Genomic DNA, 22174 nt, shown 5'->3' on the forward strand with positions numbered 1-22174 from the left:
CACCCTAGATTACTATAGAAGTGCACACTCCAGCCTAGATTTACCACAGTAGTGTACACTCCTAGATTACTATAGTAGTGCACATTCCACCCTAGATTACTATAGTAGTGCACACTCCAGCCTAGATTTATCACAGTAGTGCACATTCCACCCTAGATTACTATAGTAGTGCACATTCCACCCTAGATTACTATAGTAGTATACACTCCAGCCTAGATTTACCACAGTAGTGCACATTACACCCTAGATTACTATAGTAGTGCACATTCCACCCTAGATTACTATAGTAGTATACACTCCAGACTAGATTTACCACAGTAGTGCACATTCCACCCTAGATTACTATAGTAGTGCACATTCCACCCTAGATTACTATAGTAGTATACACTCCAGACTAGATTTACCACAGTAGTGCACATTCTACCCTATATTACTATAGTAGTATACACTCCAGCCTAGATTTACCACAGTAGTGCACATTACACCCTAGATTACTATAGTAGTGCACATTCCACCCTAGATTACTATAGTAGTATACACTCCAGACTAGATTTACCACAGTAGTGCACATTCCACCCTAGATTACTATAGTAGTGCACATTCCACCCTAGATTACTATAGTAGTATACACTCCAGACTAGATTTACCACAGTAGTGCACACTCTACCCTATATTACCAAGAGGGTCATACTGCATTTTTTTTATTTTTATATATATATCTTTTTTTTACCCCCTTTTTTTCTCCCCAATTGGTAGTAGTTACAGTCTTGTCTCATCGCCGCAACTCCCGTACCTATTCGGGAGAGGCGAAGGTCGAGAGCCATGCGTCCTCCGAAACACAACCCAACCAAGTCGCACTGCTTCTTGACACAATGCCAATCCATCCAGCCACACCAATGTGTCGGAGGAAACACCGTACACCTGGCGACCTGGTCAGCAGGAGTCGCTAGTGTGCGATGAGACAAGGACATCCCTGCCGGCCAAACCCTCCCTGGCCCGGACGACGCTGGGCCAATTGTGCGCCGACCCCATGGGCCTCCCGGTCGCGGCTGGCTGCGACAGAGCCTGGACTGGAACCCAGAATCTCTGGTGGCACAGCTAGCCCTGCGATGCAGTGCGTTAGACCACTGCGCCACCCGGGAGGCCCTTACTGCATTTATTTAAACTTTTATTCAGCCAGGAAAGTAATTGAGAATAAATTCAATGTTACAATAGACCTGGTTATTTACTGCACATTTCATTCGACATAGTGTACACTTCACCATAGTTTACAAACTCCAAAACAACTACTGTCTATGGTGTCTTTACCTGCATTTACAAAGGCAGCCCAATTCTGATATTTTAACCAAATATTGTCAAAAGAGCTGATCTGATTGGTCAAAAGAAAAATGAGTGAATAAAAAAATCTGAATTGTGCTGCCTGTGTGAACACAATCTGTCTTTAACTAGGAATAAAAGTATAGTGTTCTCATGTTAATCTATTACTAGTTCTAAAAGGTGCCCCTAAGGCCCTGACCCTTTACATAGCATCCGTCCTACAGGGTCAATCAAATACAAAGTGATTCAAGAGGAAAATACTTATCCATAGAACGAGGGAGGGAAGATACATTTTTTTTGTCTTTCATTTGGAGTAAAAAGCAGTAGTAATATCTCCAGTAGAAGGGGGTAATGATGAGATGGACAACGGTCTCCCTCACTAGATGTATTCCCTCCATCCCTCCCTCCTCCTCACTTCATCGGTCCGTAGGTATTAAAAACCCATCTATTTTCCAGGCCTGTTGTCTGATGCATCACTAGGACGTATCTGCTCCTGGTCATTTGCTTGGAGTGCTGGGTAATTGATTGTACTGGGGAAGTTCTCCCCTGGAGCTCGCCTCGCTATGAATGTCCCCCCTCTCTGGGAGACAGTGATATATTACCATCCCCCTCCACACACACCATACAAACACATACCATCCCCAAGTGGAGATAGTGTGTGGTCAGACACCAGTGAAACACAGATGATGTTAAGCAAGCCAGTAAGCAAGCCAGCTTTCTGAAGTCTCTATGTCAGAGACCAGAGCAGGGGAAATGTGACTTCTCCATATCAGCTCCATATCATACTCTCTAACATCACTAACTGGCCCCACGCAGACATACACACGCATGTACGCACACACACATGCACCCGCACACAAAAACAAACACACACCCACTCCTTTGTGCCCAAACTCTGAACATGGAGCTGGTTACCTTTACAGAAATACCACATGATGTCACGTGGAACTCATGTGAAAACATGTGTTTTTGGAACATTTCACGTGTTCACATGTGAAATTCCGTAAGGGTATCTACAAGGCACAAGCTGAAGCATGGGCCTCCTGAGCCCGGTTCCCTCTGACTGAAGAGAGAATTTCCTCTAAAATACCATGGAAATACCAACAGAAGCAGTACCGTAAAATAAAGTGCTACCAAACCCACAATACCTAGCTACCTGTTCAATGTTTCTTATCACATAACCATCATCATCACTGTCTTCAATAGCACTTGAGTAAACAACACTACATTAGCATCCTAGCGCAGTTAATAGGAAGGACAGGGCACCTGCTGGGGTTAGGTAGCAGACTACTGCACAGTCTGCAACAACTGCTCCCCGGGCACTGATCACCTAGAAGTCAATTAAGACCACCACCGCACCTTTCTGATTAAGAGGGCTTCGGTTAAATGTGGAATACACATTTCGGTTGACTAAATTCCGTTATTATTCCGGTATTATATTATTCTGGTATTATCTCCTTTTCACTACAGGAATGGAGTAAGCAGAGGTACACAACCTCATCACAGCAACACATGGAGGAAGGGAATGGTTCCTTTGTTCTCTGCTCAGTGTGGGAGAACAACAGAATTAAATAAAACACAATATACTGTACATTATACAGTATCCCTATGGTAAGGGTGTCAAACTCATTCCATGGAGGTCCAAGTGTCTGCTGGTTTTTGTTTTTTCCTTTCAATTAATACCAGGTGAGGGGAGTTCCTTACTAACCAGTCATCTTAATTCATCAATCAAGTACAAGGAAGGAGAGAAAACCCGCAGCCACTCGGCCCTCCATGGAATGACTTTGGGGCGTGCTCTATGGGGAGGCCAGACCAGACCAGGAGAAGGAGTGCAGAAGAATAGAGACCATCACGTTCTCTGTGAGTCTATGGGGGAGAAATAGGAGAGAAAAAAAACAAAAGAGGAGAGCAATGTCTTCTTTCCCTCAGGGCTAATGGAGCGTGAAGTGGACGTGAGCCCTAACTGCTGATGCAATCAAAGAGCGTCAATAACCTGTGAAACGTAAACTGTTCTTGTCACTGACAATGGAATGGAGCAACATGATCGCTACAACACACACACACAAAAACACACACACACTCCAACGGCTAAATGTACTCAGTTCTTTAGTGGGTTGGTTGATGATGCATGCCACTCACATCAAGTGGTTGATTTCAAGGACAGAGCCGTTCTCATTTTTCGGACAGAAGAGTTACCTTCACAGCATGATCCACTAGTGGTTATCTTACCTTTATCATGTGCAATGCCTCTCATGTCTTCCTGTCAAACGTAATATTTAATACTTTGATCATTTAATTAAAAAGGAGACAGTGTACTATGTGTGGAACTGTCTTTTGAAACAGGCAGTGGAGGATACCCTTCTCAATAGGGGGGAATTGAAATATTCCTTCAGAAAGTATTCATACTCCTTGACTTATTGTTTTGTTACAGCCTGAAATCAAAATGGATTCAATTGTTTTTTCTCTCAATCATTTACACACAATACCCTATAATTACAAAGTGAAAACATGCTTTTATAAAGTTTTGCTAACACAGAAATATCAAATTTACATAAGTATTCACACCTCCGAGTCAATACTTTGTACAAGCACCTTTAGCAGAGATTACAGCTGTCTTTCTCTGTAAGTCTCTAAGAGCTTTCCACACCTGGATTGTGCAACATTTGCCCATTATTCTTTTCAAAATTCTTCAAGCTCTGTCAAATTGGTTGTTGATAATTGCTAGACAACCATTTTCAGGTCTTGACACAGATTTTCAAGTAGATTTATGACCAAACTGTAACTTAGCCACTCACTGTCTTGTTGTTTTAGGTTATTATCCCGCTGAAAAGTGAATTTGTCTCCCAGTGTCTGGTGGAAAGCAGACTGAACCAGCTTTTCCTCTAGGACTTTGCCTGTGCTTAGCACCATTCCATTTCTTTTTTATCCTGAAAATCTCCCCAGTCCTTAATGATTACAAGCATACCAATAACATGATGCAACCACCACTATGCTTGAAAATATGGAGAGTGGTACTCAGTAATGTGTTGTATTGGATTTGCCCCAAACAACACCTTGTATTCAGGACAAAACATTAATTGCTTTGCCCCCTTTTTTGCAGTATTACTTTAGTGCCTTGTTACAAATGGGACGCATGTTTTGGAATATTTTTTATTCTGTACAGGTTTCCGTCTTTTCACTCGGTCAACTATATTAGTATTGTGAAGAAACTACAATGTTGTTGATCCATCCTCAGTATTCTCTTATTACAGCCATTAAACTCTGTAACTGTTTTAAAGTCACCATTGGTGTAACGATCGACGTTGGAATGAGGTGAGGACCAAAGCGCAGCGTGGTATGTGTTCATGATGATATTTATTTAAACTCAGAACACTAAACAAAATAACAGAGAAAGAAACGAAACTGAAACAGTTCTGTAAGGTGACAAAACACACTAGACAGAAAATAAACACCCACGAAACACAAGTGGGAAATGGCTACCTAAGTATGATTTCTCAATCAGAGAAAACTAACGACACCTGCCTCTGATTGAGAACCATACCAGGCCAAACGCAAAAACACAACATAGAAAACGGAACATAGACAACCCACCCAACTCACACCCCGACCATACTAAAACAAAGACAAAACAAAGGAACTAAGGTCAGAACGTGACAATTGGCCTCAAAGTGAAATCCCTGAGCAGTTTCCCTCCTCTCTGGCAACTGAGTCAGGAATAATGCTTGTATCTTTGTAGTGACTGAGTACATTGATACACCATCCAAAGTGTAATTAGTAACTTCACAATGCTCAAAGGGATATACAGTTGAAGTCAGAAGTTTACATACACCTTAGCCAAATACATTTAAACTCAGTTTTTCACAATTCCTGACATTTATTCCTAGTAAAAATTCCCTGTCTTACTTCAGTTAGGATCACCACTTTATTTTAAGAATGTGAAATGTCATAATAATAGTAGAGAGAAGGATTTCTTTCAGCTTTTATTTCTTTCATCACATTCCCACTGGGTCAGAAGTTTACATACACTCAATTAGTATTTGGTAGCATTGCCTTTAAATTGTTTAACTTGGGTCAAATGTTTCGGGTAGCCTTCCACAAGTTTCCCACAATAAGTTTGGCCCATTCCTCCTGACAGAGTTGGTGTAACTGAGTCAGGTTTGTAGGCCTCCTTGCTCGCACACACTTTTTCAGTTCTGCCCACAAATTTTCTATGGGATTGAGGTCAGGGCTTTGTGATGGCCACTCCAATACCTTGACCTTGTTGTCCTTAAGGCATTTTGCCACAACTTTGGAAGTATGCTTGGGGTCATTGTCCTTTTGGAAGACCCATTTGTGACCAAGCTTTAACTTCCTGACTGATGTCTTGAGATGTTGTTTCGATATATCTAAATCATTTTCCTACCTCATGATGCCATCTATTTTGTGAAGTGCACCAGTCCCTCCTGCAGCAAAGCACCCCCACAACATGATCCTGCCACCCTGTGCTTCACCGTTGGGATGGTGTTCTTCTGCTTGCAAGCCTCCCCATTTTTCCTCCAAACATAACAATGGTAATTATGGCCAAACAGTTCTATTTTTGTTTCATCAGACATTTCTCCAAAAAGTACGATCTTTGTCCCCGTGTGCAGTTGCAAACCGTATTCTGGCTTTTTTGTGGCAGTTTTGGAGCAGTGGCTTCTTCCTTGCTGAGCGGCCTTTCAGTTATGTCACCATAGGAGTTGTTTTACTGTGGATATAGATAATTTTGTACCCGTTTCCTCCAGCAGCTTCACAAGGTCCTTTGCTGATGTTCTGAGATTGATTTGCACTTTTCGCACCAAAGTACATTCATCTCTAGGAGACAGAACGCGTCTCCTTCCTGGGTGGTATGATGGCTGCGTGGTCCTGTGGTGTTTATATTTGCGTACTATTGTTTGTACAGATGAAAGTGGTACCTTCAGGCGTTTGTAAATTGCTCCCAAGGATGAACCAGACTTGCGGAGGTCTACAATTTTTTTTCTGAGGTCTTGGCTGATTTGTTTTGATTTTCCCATGATGTCAATCAAAGAAGCACTGAGTTTGAAGGTAGGCCTTGAAATACATCCACAGATACACCTCCAATTGACTCAAATTATGTCAATTAGCCTATCAGAAGCTTCTAAAGCCATTACATAATTTTCTGGAATTTTCCAAGCTGTTTAAAGGCACAGTCAACTTAGTGTATGTAAACTTCTGACCCACTGGAATTGTGATACAGTGAATGATAAGTGAAATAATATTTTTGTAAACAATTGTTGGAAAAATGACTTGTGTCATGCGCAAAGTAGATGTCCTAACAGAACTTGCCAAAACTATAGTTTGTTATCAAGACATTTGTGGAGTGTTTTCATGACTCCAACCTAAGTGTACGTAAACTTCCGACTTCAACGGTAAATGTTTTACCCATCTACCAATAGGAGCCCTACTTTCCGAGACATTGGAAAACATCCCTGGTCTTTGTGGTTGAATCTGTGTTTGAAATTCCCTGCTTGACAGAGGGACCTTACATATAATTGTATGTGTGGGGTAAAGAGATGAGCTTGTCATTCTAAAATCATGTTAAAGACTATTATTACACACAGAGTGAGTCCATGCAACTTATTATGTGACTTGTTAAGCTGTTTTTTACTCCTGAATTTATTTAGGCTTGCTATAAGAAAGGGGTTGAATACTGAATATTAACTCCAGTTAACTTTTCAATTTTTATTAATTTACAAACATTTCGAAAAATATAATTCCACTTTGACATTATGGGCTATTGTGTGTAGCCCAGTGACAAAAACAATCTAAATTGAATCAATTTTACATTTAGGCTGTAACACAACCAAATATGGCAAAAGTCAAGGGGTCTGAATACTTTCTGAACACACTGTAAATATTGTAAATTACAATTCAAAAGTCACCTTTCAAAATGAATGACTCACTCAACTCTTTTATTAAAATAGTAATGGTTTCAAAGGTAACTCTGTCGATTATGTGTTTCAAAAGGCCTTCATGTTTTTTGGGAAGTATGTGCATCGTGTTTGAGAATTTGACCACCAAAGAAAATCACATTATCATTCACCTGCACTAGTTCCTCTCATCCATCCATCTTTCTCTTGGGAGAGAGTCCTATCGTCATTTCTCACCAGCCAGTTCTGTACTTCAGACACAGACAGGCACAGACACTATAGGATCAACCTTCTTGAAGGGTACAGTGTGTGGATGCTGAGGGATTTCTGTCAGAGATCAATGTAAGATGGAGAAATCAAACGAGTGCTACTTTAATTTCAACAGACTTAGGAAAAGTTCTGCTGTTGCTGGAGTGCCAATCATCAGATACAGCATGTTGGATTTTATCCTGCAGAGTTTATCAACAACTCACACACACACATGCACACATACATAAACACGCACGCACGTTCACACGCAGGCACCCACACACACACGCTCACACACACACACACACACACACACACACACACACACACACACACACACACACACACACACACACACACACACACACACACACACACACACACACACACACACACACACACACACACATCATTAAAAGTGAGAACTGCGATCCACTTAAAAAGTTCAAAAGTACAAGAGCAGAAAGCTGAAGGATTTAAAACCACTAAGACAGTGGTTCCCAAACTTTTTATAGTCCTGTACGCCTTCAAACATTCAACCTCCAGCTGCGTACCCCCTCTAGCACCAGGGTCAACGCACTCTCAAATGTTGTTTTTTGCCATCATTGTAAGCCTGCCACACACACACTATACAATACATTTGTTAAACATAAGAATGAGTGAGTTTTTGTCACAACCCGGCTCGTGGGAAGTGACAAAGAGCTCTTATAGGACCAGGGCACAAATAATAATAATCCATAATTTTGCTCTTTATTTAACCATCTTACATATTAAACCTTATTTGTCCATTGAAAATTGTGAATAACTTACCACATGTTAATGAGAAGGGTGTGCTTGAAAGGATGCACATAACTCTGCAATGTTGGGTTGTATTGGAGAGAGTCTGTCTTAAATCATTTTCCACACAGTCTGTTCCTGCATTTAGTTTTCATGCTAGTGAGTACCGAGAATCCACTCTCACATAGGTACGTGGTTGCAAAGGGTATCAGTGTCTTAACAAACGATTTGCCAAGGCAGGAAACTCTGACTGCAGCCCAATCCAGCAGTGGCTTCTGATTAAATTACATTTTCACAGAACCGCTTGTTGCAATTTCCATGAGACTCTCTTGTTCAGATATCGGTAAGTGGACTGGAGGCAGAGTCAGACCCTCACTAGTGAATGAGGGATAATGAATCCAGTTGTTTGTGTCGTCCGTTTCAGGAAAGCACCTGCGTAATTGCGCACCCAACTCACTCAGGTGCATCGCTATATCACATTTGACATTGTCCGTAAGCTTGATGTCATTTGCACACAAAAAATCATACAATGATGGAAAGACCTGTGTGTTGTCCTTTTTAATGCAGACAGAGAAGAGCTCCAACTTCTTAATCATAGCCTCAATTTTGTCCCGCACATTGAATATAGTTGCGGAGAGTCCCTGTAATCCTAGATTCAGATCATTCAGGAAAGAAAAAACATCACTCAGATAGGCCAGTGTTGTGAGAAACTCGTCTTCATGCAAACTTTAAGCTCATCTCTCAATTTTAAAAAAACCTTTCAATTCTTTGCCCCTTGATAACCAGCGAACTTGTGTATGTTGTAAAAGCGTTAAATGGTCGCTGCCCATATCATTGCATAGTGCAGAAAATACACATATTCAGGGACCTTGCTTTAACAAAGTGAACCATTTTCACTTTATTGTCCCAAACGTCTTTCAATCTGTCATGCATTCCCTTGGCAGCAAGAGCCTCTCGTGGATGATGCACTGGACCCAAGTGGTGTCGGGAGCAACTGCTTGCACGCGTGTTACCACTCCACTATGTCTCCCTGTCATGGATTTTGCACCATCAGTACAGATACCAACATGAGCAGCAGATACATTTGGCTACATACAAACCGTTTGTGGAATTCCCACAAGAGAGTAACGGTTAATGTGATTAGATGTTAATTATTTGACTAGGCTACCTGTATTTGACATTGAGTTGTTATTTGGCTGAACACTAGATGGTTTCATTTTATTTTTGGCTGTGAAACGAGGCTACTCAGGTGAGAAGAAAACGTTGGAAAATATAAATGGACTGCTTGAATTTTATTTGTATCTATTTTTTAATGTGAATGACATTTTTAGTTTGACGTACCCCCGACATCATTGCGCATCTCGGTTTGGGAATACCTACACTAGGGGAATAGGATAATGTGGACGTGTGTAGGTGTATGTGTGTAGGTGTGTGTGTGTGTAGGTGTATGGGTGTTTAAATCCTCTAAAGGATGGATAGGATGGTGTGTGTAGCATGTGACCTCTGATCAAGACTAGGGGTCCCTCGATTCCTGTTATTCCAGGAAACTTCCCTACCAGGAAACTTCCCTACCAAGGAAACTTCCCTACCAGGAAACTTCCCTACCAGGAAACTTCCCTAGTGGCGTGGTTTGGGATTAGAAATGTGGGATTGAGACAAACTAACCAACACTCTTTGGACATTCCCATCAGTAGTAACAGTGGTGTGTGTGTGTGCGCGAATGTGCATGTGTATGTGTGTTTGTGTGAGAGAAAGACTCACACTCTTTGGACATGCCCACGCCAAAGCACTTCTGGAGTCGGCAGTACTGACAGCGGTTCCTGGTCACCTTGTTGATGATGCAGTTCTTGTCCCGGTGACACGTGTACACCATGTTCTTCTGGATGGATCTACGGAAAAAACCCTGAGAGAGAGAGTTAAAGAGAAAGAGAGATAGATAGAGAGAAAGAGTTAGAGAAAGAGAGCGAGAGAGAGAGAGCGAGAGAGAGAGAGAGAGAGGAGAGAGAGAGAGAGAGAAGAAAAGAGAGAGAGAGAGAAGAAAAGAGAGGGATCAGTCTATCTGGTAAAACATGGTTACACTGGATAAAAGGTTAAATACAATTAATAAATACAAATCTTCCTCGACTGCATTCAGCTCAGGATGTCATAGCAACAAGCATTTGTGGTGTCTGTGTGTAATCAGAGGAAAGAGGAAGCGTTGTAGAGGATGTTAACATGGCGTGTTAAGTGATGTTCAGTGAATTGGTGTGACTTTCTAAGAACGCTGGTGTAACTGACTATAACAGAAGGAGAATGACCCCCCCCTATGGTTTACGTCTACAGTATGTCCAAAAACAACTATGGTGTAACTGTCTTGTATCAGTTGCTTCAATAGAAGCATAATTTGCCTACCAACACAGTCGGAGCAGCGGGTGAGAGATGAGAGGAATTTGAGGGAAAACAAGAGGAATTCAAGTAGCTTCCTTAAAGATGTTTCAGTTGTTATTCATTTGTTGTGGCTCTGGGGTCCTTCTCAATGATCCTCCATCATCCAGGCTCTCAGGCGAGAGGGCCTCTGCCATTTGCCATAGGCTCCTGTGACAGATGGGACCTTGCGTTTTCATTAGGGGAGCAGAATGCATGATGGGTAACGGATTAGATGGCGTACGCACAGGGCTGAAATGGCTGATGCAGTAGCGTGTGTGTGTGTAGCAGCCCCATCTCGCTTTAGACTCAAACATCTGTCAACATACCAGTCCCGTCCCGCAGTGCCCACAAGTGCTTGCCAATCACGTCTGGGATTTCAACACCATGTGACCAGTCCAGGGACACCGCCCCTCGACTGGTATTATTCATTTTCTTAATAGAGGCCTTTATTCTTGCCTGATCATGTGTGTGTGTGTGTGTGTCTGTGAGTCTGAGTGTCTGTGCGTGCACATGTGTGTCTTTATCCTAGCTGATCTGAGCAGAGTACCTTCTTATACGTTACCTCTCTGTTCTAATATATAGATAACACACGCACACGCACAAACAGAAACAACGCGCAATGTATTCAGGTTGGGTGCGGAACCCAAGGCTAATGTAGTAATAATTCATTCAATCCCATCCCTGTGACCATGCAGGGCAGGATAAAAGTCCTTGGAGCGGTGTGTGTGTGCGTGCATTGGTGTGTGTGTGCATGCATCGATGTGTGTGTGCGTGCATGTGTGTGTGTGTGCCTCAGAGTCTTTGTGAAGTGATTTCTCAGCAGCAGCAGAAGCAGCAGCAGCAGTCAACAGATGCTGTGACTTCTTCATCTCTGTGTTCCTCAAGGGAAGCACTATCACACACACACACCCTGATGCACCCAGACTTAATCATCACATCTGCTCTCTCTCTCTCTCCTCCTCCTCTCCCTCTCCACCTACCTTATTCTCTCTCTCTCTCGCTCTCTACTTGCCTTATTCTCTCTCTCCCTCTCTCTCTCTCTCTCTCTACCTACCTGATTTTTTATCTCTCTCTCTTTCTACATACCTGATTCTCTCTCTCTCTCTACTTGCCTTATTCTCTCTCTCTCTCTCTCTCTCTCTCTCTCTCTCTCTACATGCCTGATTCTCTCTCTCTTTCTCTCTACCTACAGTACCTCTCTCTCTCTATCTCTCTCGGACTACCTGATTCACTCTCTCTCTACGTGATTCCCTCTCCCTACCTAACTGATTATCTCTCTTTCTACATACCTGAGTCTTTATCTCTCTCTCTTTCTACATACCTGATTCTCTCTCTCTCTCGACTTGCCTTATTCTCTCTCTCGCTCTCTGTCTCTCTCTCTACCTGATTCTTTATCTCTCTCTCTCTACATACCTGATTATCTCTCTTTCTCTCTACCTACAGTACCTGATTCTCTCTCTCTTTATCTCTCTCAACCTACCTGATTATCTCTCTCTCTCTCTCTCTCTTTATCTCTCTCTCTCTACCTGATTCTCTCTCTCTCTACCTGATTCCCTCTCCCTACCTAACTGATTCTCTCTCTTTCTACCTACCCGATTCTTTATCTCTCTCTCTCCATACCTGATTCTCTCTCTTTATGTCTACCTACAGTACCTGATTCTCTCTCTCTTTATCTCTCTCGACCTACCTGATTCTTTATCTCTCTCTCTTTCTACATACCTGATTCTCTCTCTCTCTCTCTCTCTCTCTCTCTCTCTCTCTCTCTACCTACCTGATTCTTTATCTCTCTCTCTCTACATACCTGATTATCTCTCTTTCTCTCTACCTACAGTACCTGATTCTCTCTCTCTTTATCTCTCTCAACCTACCTGATTATCTCTCTCTCTCTCTCTCTCTTTATCTCTCTCTCTCTACCTGATTCTCTCTCTCTCTACCTGATTCCCTCTCCCTACCTAACTGATTCTCTCTCTTTCTACCTACCCGATTCTTTATCTCTCTCTCTACATACCTGATTCTCTCTCTTTATGTCTACCTACAGTACCTGATTCTCTCTCTCTTTATCTCTCTCGACCTACCTGATTCTTTATCTCTCTCTCTCTCTACATACCTGATTCTCTCTCTTTCTCTCTACCTACAGTACCTCTCTCTCTCTATCTCTCTCGGACTACCTGATTCACTCTCTCTCTACGTGATTCCCTCTCCCTACCTAACTGATTATCTCTCTTTCTACATACCTGAGTCTTTATCTCTCTCTCTTTCTACCGGATTCTCTTTCTTTCTCTCTCTCTCTACCTACCTTATTGTCTCTCTCTCTACCTACCTTACTCTCTCTCTCTCTCTAATTACATTATTCCCTCTCTCTCTACCTACCTGATTCTCTCTCTCTAACTCTCTTTCTACCTACCGGATTCTCGCTTTATTGGCATGGGAAATATATGTTTAATTCCCAAAGCAAGTGAAATAGATAAAAAAATAAAAAAAAGTTAAATAAACAAGAGACGATGAACAGTAAACATTACACTCATCAAAGTTCCAAATGAATAGAGACATTTCAAATGTCATATTATGGCTATATATAGTGTTGTACCGATGTGTAAATAGTTAAAGTACAAAAGGGAAAATAAATAAACATAAATATGGGTTGTATTTACAATGGTGTTTGTTCTTCACTGGTTGACCTTTTCTTGTGGCAACAGGTCACAAAACTTGCTGCTGTGATGGCACACTGTGGAATTTCACCCAACAGATATTGGAGTTTATCAAAATGGTATTTGTTTTCCAATTCTTTGTGGGTCTGTGTAATCTGTGTAAGCTCAATTTTCACCTCATTTTGTGGGCAGTATGCACATAGCCTGTCTTCTCTTGAGAGCCAGATCTGTGTACGGCGGCCAGATCTGCATTCGCTGCACTTCCCAGGAGTCACGTGTACCCATTGTCTCAGGAGGAGACGTTGGCTATGGAGACATATGTCACGGAATCTCTGAGACAGGGGTACATTCGGCCCTCCATGTCACCTGTCTCCTCAAGTTTATTTTCTTGTGAAGAAAAAGGAGGGAGGACTGCGTCCGTGCATTGATTATCGAGGTCTAAATTCGATCACAGTGGGATTTAGTTATCCGCTACCTCTCATCGCTACGGCGGTGGAATTATTCCACGGAGCGCGTTTTTTCACGAACTGGACCTCAGGAGCGCGTATAATCTGGTGCGTATTCGGGAGGGAGACGAGTGGAAAACAGCGTTTAGTACCACATCAGGCCACTATGAGTACCTTGTCATGCCGTTTGGGTTGAAGAATGCTCCAGCCATCTTTCAATCCTTTGTAAATGAGATTCTCAGGGACCTGTACGGGCAGGGTGTGGTGGTATACACTGATGACATCTTGATATATTTTGCCACACGCGCCGCCGCGCATGTCTCACTGGTGCGCAAGGTACTTGGGCGACTGTTGGAGCATGACCTATACGTCAAGGCTGAGAAATGTATGTTCTCCAAACGAGCCATTTCCTTCCTGGGTTATCGCATTTCCGCCTCGGGGGTGGTGATGGAGTGTGACCGCGTTAACGCTGTGCGTAATTGGCAGACTCCGACGACGGTAAAGGAGGTGCAGCGGTTTTTAGGGTTTGCCAATTACTACCGGAGGTTAATCCAGGGTTTTGGCCAAGTGGCGGCGCCTATTACCTCACTGCAGAAGGGGGGGCCGGTGCGTTTACGGTGGTCGGCCGAGGCAGATGGAGCTTTCAACCAGTTGAAGGCGCTGTTTAATGACGCGCCCGTGTTGGCGCATCCGGACCCTTCGTTAGCATTCATAGTGGAGGTGGATGCGTCCGAGGCTGGGGTCGGAGCCGTGCTCTCTCAGCACTCGGGTACACAACCGGTCCGGCGGAGCAGAACTATGATGTGGGGGACCGGGAGTTGCTATGGTAAAAGCCCTGAAGGTGTGGAGACACTGGCTTGAGGGGGCTAAACACCCTTTCCTCATCTGGACTGGCCACCGCAATCTGGAGTATATCCGGGCGGCGAGGAGACTGAATCCACGTCAGGCTAGGTGGGCCATGTTCTTTACTCGATTTAGATTTACCACCTCTTATAGACCATGTTTCCTAAAACACTAAGGCCGATCAATTGATTCGGTGGGCTCACACACTACCTTCTTCAGGTCATCCGGGGATTGCGAGGACAGTGCGGGGTCTTAGGGGGGAATACTGGTGGCCCACCTTAGCCAAGGACATGAGGCTCTTTGTCTCCTCCTGTTCGGTGTGCGCCCAGAGTAAGGCTCCTAGGCACAGGCCTAGAGGGAAGTTACAGCCCCTCCCGGTTCCACAACGGCCCTGGTCTCATCTATCGGTGGATTTTCTTACTGATCTTCCCCCGTCTCAGGGGAACACTACCATTCTGGTCGTTGTGGATCGGTTCTCTAAGCCCTGCCGTCTCCTCCCATTTATTGGTCTCCCTACGGCCCTACAGACTGCGGAGGCTCTATTTACCCATGTCTTCTGGCACTACGGGGTCGTAACTAGGACATCGTATCTGATCGAGGTCCCCAGTTCACGTCCCGTGTTTGGAGGGCGTTTATGGAGCGTCTGGGGGTCTCGGTCAGCCTGACCTCTGGTTATCACCCCGAGAGTAATGGGCAGGTGGAAAGAATGAACCAGGAAGTGGGTAGGTTTCTGCAGTCGTATTGCCAGGACCGACCAGGAGAATGGGCGTGGTACGTCCCATGGGCGGAGTTGGCCAGGAACTCACTCCGTCACTCCTCCACGAACATGTCGCCATTCCAATGCGTGCTGGGCTACCAGCCGATCCTGGCTCCGTGGCATCAGAGTCAGACCGAAGCTTCTGCGGTGGAGGAGTGGGTACAGCGCTCTAGGGAGACCTGGCGGGCAGTCCAGGACTCTCTTAAGCAGGCCGGTGGACGGCAGAAGAAGAGCGCTGACCGCCACCGCAGTAAGGCCCCTGTGTTCGCACCAGGGGACAGGGTCTGGCTCTCGACCCGAAACCTGCCCCTCCGCCTGCCCTGCCGGAAGCTAGGGCCGCAGTGTGTGGGTCCATTTAAAGTCCTGAGGAGGATAAACGAGGTGTGTTATAGATTGCAATTTCCCTCTCACTATCGCATTAACCCCTCGTTTCATGTGTCTCTCCTCAGGCCGGTGGTAGCTGGTCCCCTACAAGAAGGCGAGGTGCCGGAGCTCCCTCCGCCCCCTCTGGACATCGAGGGGTCCCCGGCGTACACGGTACGAGCTATTCTGGACTCGAGACGCCGGGTGAGGGGTCTGCAGTACCTCATGGACTGGGAGGGGTACGGTCCGGAGGAGAGGTGCTGGGTACCGGTGGGGGACATTTTGGGGGGGGGGGGTTCCCGCCGAAGATGGTGCCTCTTCCTGTTCGGGCGGCGCACGGCGGTTGTCGTCGCCGGCCTACTAGCTGCCACCGATCCCCTTTTCTGTTTCAGTTAGTTTTGTCTGATTAGTTGCACCTGTTTCGTGTTTAGGTTTGGTTGTGGGCTATTTAAACCCAGTAGGCCCACCGGCTTTTATGCGGGCTTGTTTTTCTGTTTGTGGTGTTTGATTATTCTTGTGGTTTCAGTTTCATACTGTTTGTTTGGACTGGGACTTTACGCGCCCTTGTGTGTGTGGCGTGACCGTCTCTCTGTTTTTTTGGAATATTAAAGATCCACATCTTTTGCACTACCCTGCTCTCTGCGCCTGACTCCTGCACTCACTACTTATTGAAGCCGTGACATCAATGGCTTCAGTGATATCATTTAAAACATTCATGGCTGCTGTAATTGTGCTATGCTTCTTGCTGAAGCCCGATTGGTACTTTGATAAAATAGAGTTAGTAAAAAAAAAAACTCTGTTAACTGTTCACTTACAAGGGTTTCAAGTTTTTTCACCAGGAGTGAGAGTTTTAAGATTTGCCTATAATCATTAAAAGTGGTAGGCCAAATGCTGATTTCCAGATCTTTGGAATTTCATTACATTCCAGGGTTAGACGGAACAGAGATGTACAGTGGGGCAAAAAAGTATTTAGTCAGCCACCAATTGAGCAAGTTCTCCCACTTAAAAAGATGAGAGAGGCCTGTAACTTTCATCATAGGTACATTTGCAAATAAATTCATAAAAAATCCTACAATGTGATTTTCTGGATTTTTTTTCTCATTTTGTCTGTCCTAGTTGAAGTGTACCTATGATGAAAATCAACATCACCAGCTGTCATCATAGGCAGCTCTATGGTGAGAAACATCTCGGTCTCCAAAAGCCCTGTGCTACCCAGAAGCACGAGTACAGGACATAACATAGCTGCTTCTGACTGTTCTATCACAGATGCCAGGAGCTGACACTGTCGTGGTCCATGTAGGGTCAAACAACATCAGGAGGGCTAACTCGGAACATTGAAAATTGATTTTAAAGAACTGATTTTAGCATTAAAAGACTCCAAAAAATGGCCAATAATTTCAGGTCCAGTACCATCGTTGGGCCGCAGGTGTGAAAGATTCAGCAGACTGCTGGCATTACACATCCGGCTAAAATACTACTGTAGCTCTGCTGGAGTCTCTTTTATTGATAACTTTGACACCTTCTGGAAACAGAAGATACTCTACAGGAATGACAGAGTCCATCCAAATCATCTTGGCTCCTGGACTTTGTCCACGCATTTCAAGGCTGCGTTGAAACAATGACTGGTAAATGATCCAAGACCAGCTCAGATAACCCTACCATTGTGACAATGAGTCGTCATAATGCTGCATCAAATGTACATGATCTTAGGGGCATTGGCAAACACAATGTAAGTAATTTAATTTATGTACCACTAACTGCACCGAATACATCTGTTTATCCTACAGCTATTGTAAGCGGTAATCATGAGCCTATAAACCAGAGCTACACTGTTAGCACTGAGGCGGTGTGCAATAGTAGGAAGACCACTTTATGCAGCTCACTCTGGGGCGGCAGGTAGCCTAGTGGTTAGAGTGTTGGACTTGTAACCGAAAGATCAAATCCCCAAGCTGAGGCAAAAATCTGTCGTTCTGCCACCAGAACAAGGCAGTTTACCCACTGTTCCTAGGCCATAATTGAAAATAGGAATGTATTCTTAAGTGACTTGCCTAGTTAAATAAAGGTACAATTAAAAACTGTGCACTATCAGCACCAATGTAAATAACATGAGTAAATCTACCTCTGTTAATAAGCTTCCCAGTAAAGCATTAAAAACAATCAAGCAACCCAGAAAAGTGCTAAAAATAGGCCATATTAACATATGGAGCCTAAGAAACAAGGTCCATGAAGTCAATAACTTGCTTGTAACATATGACATTCAACTCATTTAGATAATACCTTTGTTGATACAGTGGTAACAAGAAATGGTTATAACATCTACTGAAAAGACAGAAATGCCAACGAAGGCGGTTCTGCGGTCTATATTCAGAACCACATTCCTGTAAAGCTTAGAGACGATCTGAAGTTAAATACTGTTGAAGTAATATGGTTACAGGTTCATCTGCCTCACCTAAAGTCCATTCTTGTGGGAAGCTGCTATAAACCACCAATCAGTATCTGGACAATATGTGTGAAATGCTTGATGCTTAAAATAGTTAATGTGTGTGACTTCAACAGAGAAGTATATGATAGCCGTTAAATATTGACTAGCTATTATCAAGCTGCCCACTCAGGAAAAAAATTCTAACTGTAACCAGTGCTTGCAACCTGGATCAGGTTGTCAGTCTACCTACCAGGGTTGACTGACAGCACAGGAAATAAATCATCAACATGTATTTTACTAATGCTGCAGATATTTGTTTTAAAGCAGTATCCAAATCCATCGGATGTAGTGATCACAATATAATAGCCATATCTAGGAAAACCAAAGTTACAAAGGCTGGGCCTAATATAGTGTGTAAGAGGTCATACAAGAAGTGTTGTAGTGATTCATATGTTGATGATGTAAAGAATATTTGCTGGTCTGTGGTGTGTAATGAGGAGCAACCAGACGCTGCACTTGACACATTTATGAAACTACTTATTCCAGTTACTAATAAGCACGCACCCATTAAGAAAATGACTGTAAAAACTGCTAAATCCCCTTGGATTGATGAGGAATTGAACAATTGTATGGTTGAGAGGAATGAAGCAAAAGGTATGACAATTAAGTGTGGCAGCCCAACTGATTGGTAAGCGTACTGCAAATTAAGAAATCATGTGATTAAACTAAATTTAAAAAAAACTACACTATGAAACAAAGATACATTATATAAAGAATGATAGTAAAAAGATTTGGGGCACCTTAAATTTTGGGGAAAAAAGCCAACTCGGCTCCTTCATTTATTGAATCAGATGGCTGATTCATCACAAAGCCCACTGATATTGCAAACTACTTTAATGACTTCTTCATTGGCAAGATAAGCAAACGTAGGGAAGACATGCCAGCAACAAACGCTGACACTACACATCCAAGTATATCGGACCAAATTATGAAAGACAAGAATTGTACTTTTGAATTAAGTAAAGTCAGTGTGGAAGAGGTGAAAAACGTATTGTTGTCTATCAACAATGACAAGCCACCAGGGTCTGACAATCTAGATGGAAAATTACTGAGGATTATAGCAGATGATATTGCCACTCCTAATTGCCACATTTTCAATTTAAGCCTACTACAGAGTGTGTGCCCTCAGGCCTGGAGGGAAGCTAATGTCATTCCGCTACCCAAGAATAGTAAAGCCCCCTTTACTTGGTCAAATAGTCGACCAATCAGCCTGTTACCAACCCTTAGTAAACTTCTGGAAAAAATTGTGTTTGACCAGATACAATGCTATTTTACAATAAACAAATGGACAACAGAATTTCAACATTCTTATAGGGAAGGACACTCAACAAGCACAGCACTTACACAAATGACTGATGATTGGCTGAGAGAAATTGATGATAAAATTATTGCGGGGGCTGTCTTAGACTTCAGTGCAGCTTTAGACATTATCGATCATTGTCTGCTTCTGGAAAAACGTATGTGCTATGGCTTTACACCTCCTGCTATAATGTGGATAAAGAGTTACTTGTCTAACAGAACACAGAGGGTGTTCTTTAACGGAAGCCTATCAAATATAATCCAGTTAGAATCAGGAACTCCCCAGGGTAGCTGTTTAAGCCCATTGCGTTTTTCAATTTTTACTAATGACATGCCACTGACTGAGTAAAGCCAGAGTTTCTATGTATGTGGATGACTCAACACTACACACGTCAGCTACTACAGCGACTGAAATGACTGCAACACTCAACAAAGAGCTGCAGTTCGTGTCAGAGTGGGTGGCAAGGAATAAGTTAGCCCTAAATATTTCTAAAAAACATATAACTACCTCGTCTATCACTGATATCATTATTGATATTGTTCTTGTACATACTGCATATTATTGTATGTAATATTAACACTATCTAGTTCTATTGCACTTAGCAAGATGTGGCTGGGGGTTATAGTATTTCTTTCACATGACCCATGAAAGTGCATCTGGGTAGGCGTCATCTAATATTTATAAAATATTTTCATCTGGACACTTTATGTTTACCTAGATTTTTTCCTTATTGTAGGCTACTACTTTTACAACTTTTAATCTTAATCTTTACTTCTCACTATTTAGCACATGACCTCACATGTGAATCCTTAAAGATTAGTGTGGGGCTGGCTTAAGAGGGTGTGAACAATGCTGAATGGGTGTAGACAAAGGGGAGTTCTCCAGTAGGTACCAAAAGATTCAAAGGCCATTTTCTCAAAAGTGAGGTTACAAGTTGATTAACTTTCAAATCAGAATTACTTTCCAATTGTTCCTCAAAAATGCAGTGTATGATATACCATTTTGTAGCTCTGTGTCTCTGCTTTAATCCAATGTAAAAAACACAATTTCAAATTCAAGACCGAATCAAGGTGGTCGGTCACAAATGTGTGTGTTTTTTGTCAATTTTAACCGCACACTTCTTTGTGTACATAGATTTTATAATGTTGTATGTTTTTAACCCGACACCGCTTTCCATCAATTTGTATAGCAGACCCTCATGCCAATTTTTAAAAAAAAATCAAATAAAAAAAGCATGAGAAGACTTTGCCTTTGTTTTGGTTTGTTTGTTGGTCAATTAGGGTGTGCAGGGTGAATATGTGGTCTCGTACAGTAATTTGGTAAAAAGCCAATTTGACATTTTCTCATTACATTGTTTTCACTGAGGAAATGTACGAGTCTGTTGTTAATGATAATGCAGAGGATTTTCCAAAGGTTGCTGTTGACGCATATCCCACAGTAGATTCTCTCCCCCTCGCTCTATCAACCTGATTCTCTCTCTCTCTCTCTACCTACCTACATGATTCTCTCTCTCTCTCTCTCTCTCTCTCTCTCTCTCTCTCTCAACCTGTTCCTCTACTGCATTTTGCTTTGTGCTTTTGCTTCTCAATAGGTAATGTAGTTTTGTTGTGACTGTGTTGTAATTTGGTTTATTCTGATTGATTGGATGTTCTGGTCCTGAGGCTTCAGTGTGTTAGTGTACTCAGCCCTGGGACCAGCTGGCTGAAGGGACTCTTTCCCTTGCTCAGGTCTTGTCATTGCAGGGCGTGGTAATGATATGAGATGGGGTCTATGTATTTTAGATGTTTCCAAAACTTAAATGCTCTTTCTCTCTCTCTTGCTCTCTCTCTCTACCTTATTCTCTCACTCAATTCAAATCAGTTCAATTTGCTTTATTGGCATGACGTAACAATGTACATATTGCAAAGCTTACTTTGGATATTTACAATATGAAAATAATAAGAATCTAAATTGTCAATGGGACAACAGTAACAGCAATAACAAAGGGTCAAAATAACCATACATTGAACAATAACAATAAGCATACAGTATGCAGGTTGATTTGTCTGTCAGACACTGTCTCTCCCTTATTATCTCTCTCTCTCTACCTTATTATCTCTCTCTCTACCTGAGTCTCTCTCTCTCAACCTGATTCTCTCTCTCTACCTTATTCTCTCTCTCTCACTCTACCTTATTCTCTCTCTCTACCTTATTTTCTCTCTCTCTCTCTCTCTCTCTCTCTAGCTGATTATCTCTCTCTACCTGATTCTCTCTCTCTACCTTATTCTCTCTCTCTCTCTCTCTACATGATTCTCTCTCTCTCTAACTGATTCTCTCTCTCCTGTGACAGTGGTGTCCATGTGATATTTCCCATATGATGCTTGTCGACTCTGTTTGAAGCTCATAACAAGATATCACAGCACACCCTTAAGCAGGGCATTTTACCAGCAGGTATTTACGTGATCGCCAGCAGGTGGTGTTTGCCTGATCGCCAGCAGGTGTTTGCCTGATCGCCAGCAGGTGGTGTTTGCCTGATCGCCAGTAGGTGTATGCCTGATCGCCAGAAGGTGTTTACGTGATCGCCAGCAGGTGGTGTTTGCCTGATTGCCAGCAGGTGGTGTTTGCCTGATCGCCAGAAGGTGTTTACGTGATCGCCAGCAGGTGGTGTTTGCCTGATCGCCAGCAGGTGTTTGCCTGA

The 22174-nt window shown here is 43.0% G+C and overlaps 1 protein-coding gene across 1 annotated transcript in view; it reads right to left on the bottom strand.

Annotated features, from left to right (window-relative positions):
* LOC110488154 (retinoic acid receptor alpha-A-like) overlaps nucleotides 1–22174 on the bottom strand; it is a 146877-nt gene that overhangs the window by 71275 nt on the left and 53428 nt on the right. Inside the window, exon 3 of the mRNA XM_036971308.1 lies at nucleotides 10014–10155. Coding sequence (XP_036827203.1) covers nucleotides 10014–10155 — 142 coding nt within the window. The remainder of the gene's footprint in view (nucleotides 1–10013; nucleotides 10156–22174) is intronic.

The sequence above is a fragment of the Oncorhynchus mykiss genome, chromosome 32 (assembly GCF_013265735.2).
Source record: "Oncorhynchus mykiss isolate Arlee chromosome 32, USDA_OmykA_1.1, whole genome shotgun sequence".
Lineage (NCBI taxonomy): Eukaryota > Metazoa > Chordata > Actinopteri > Salmoniformes > Salmonidae > Oncorhynchus > Oncorhynchus mykiss.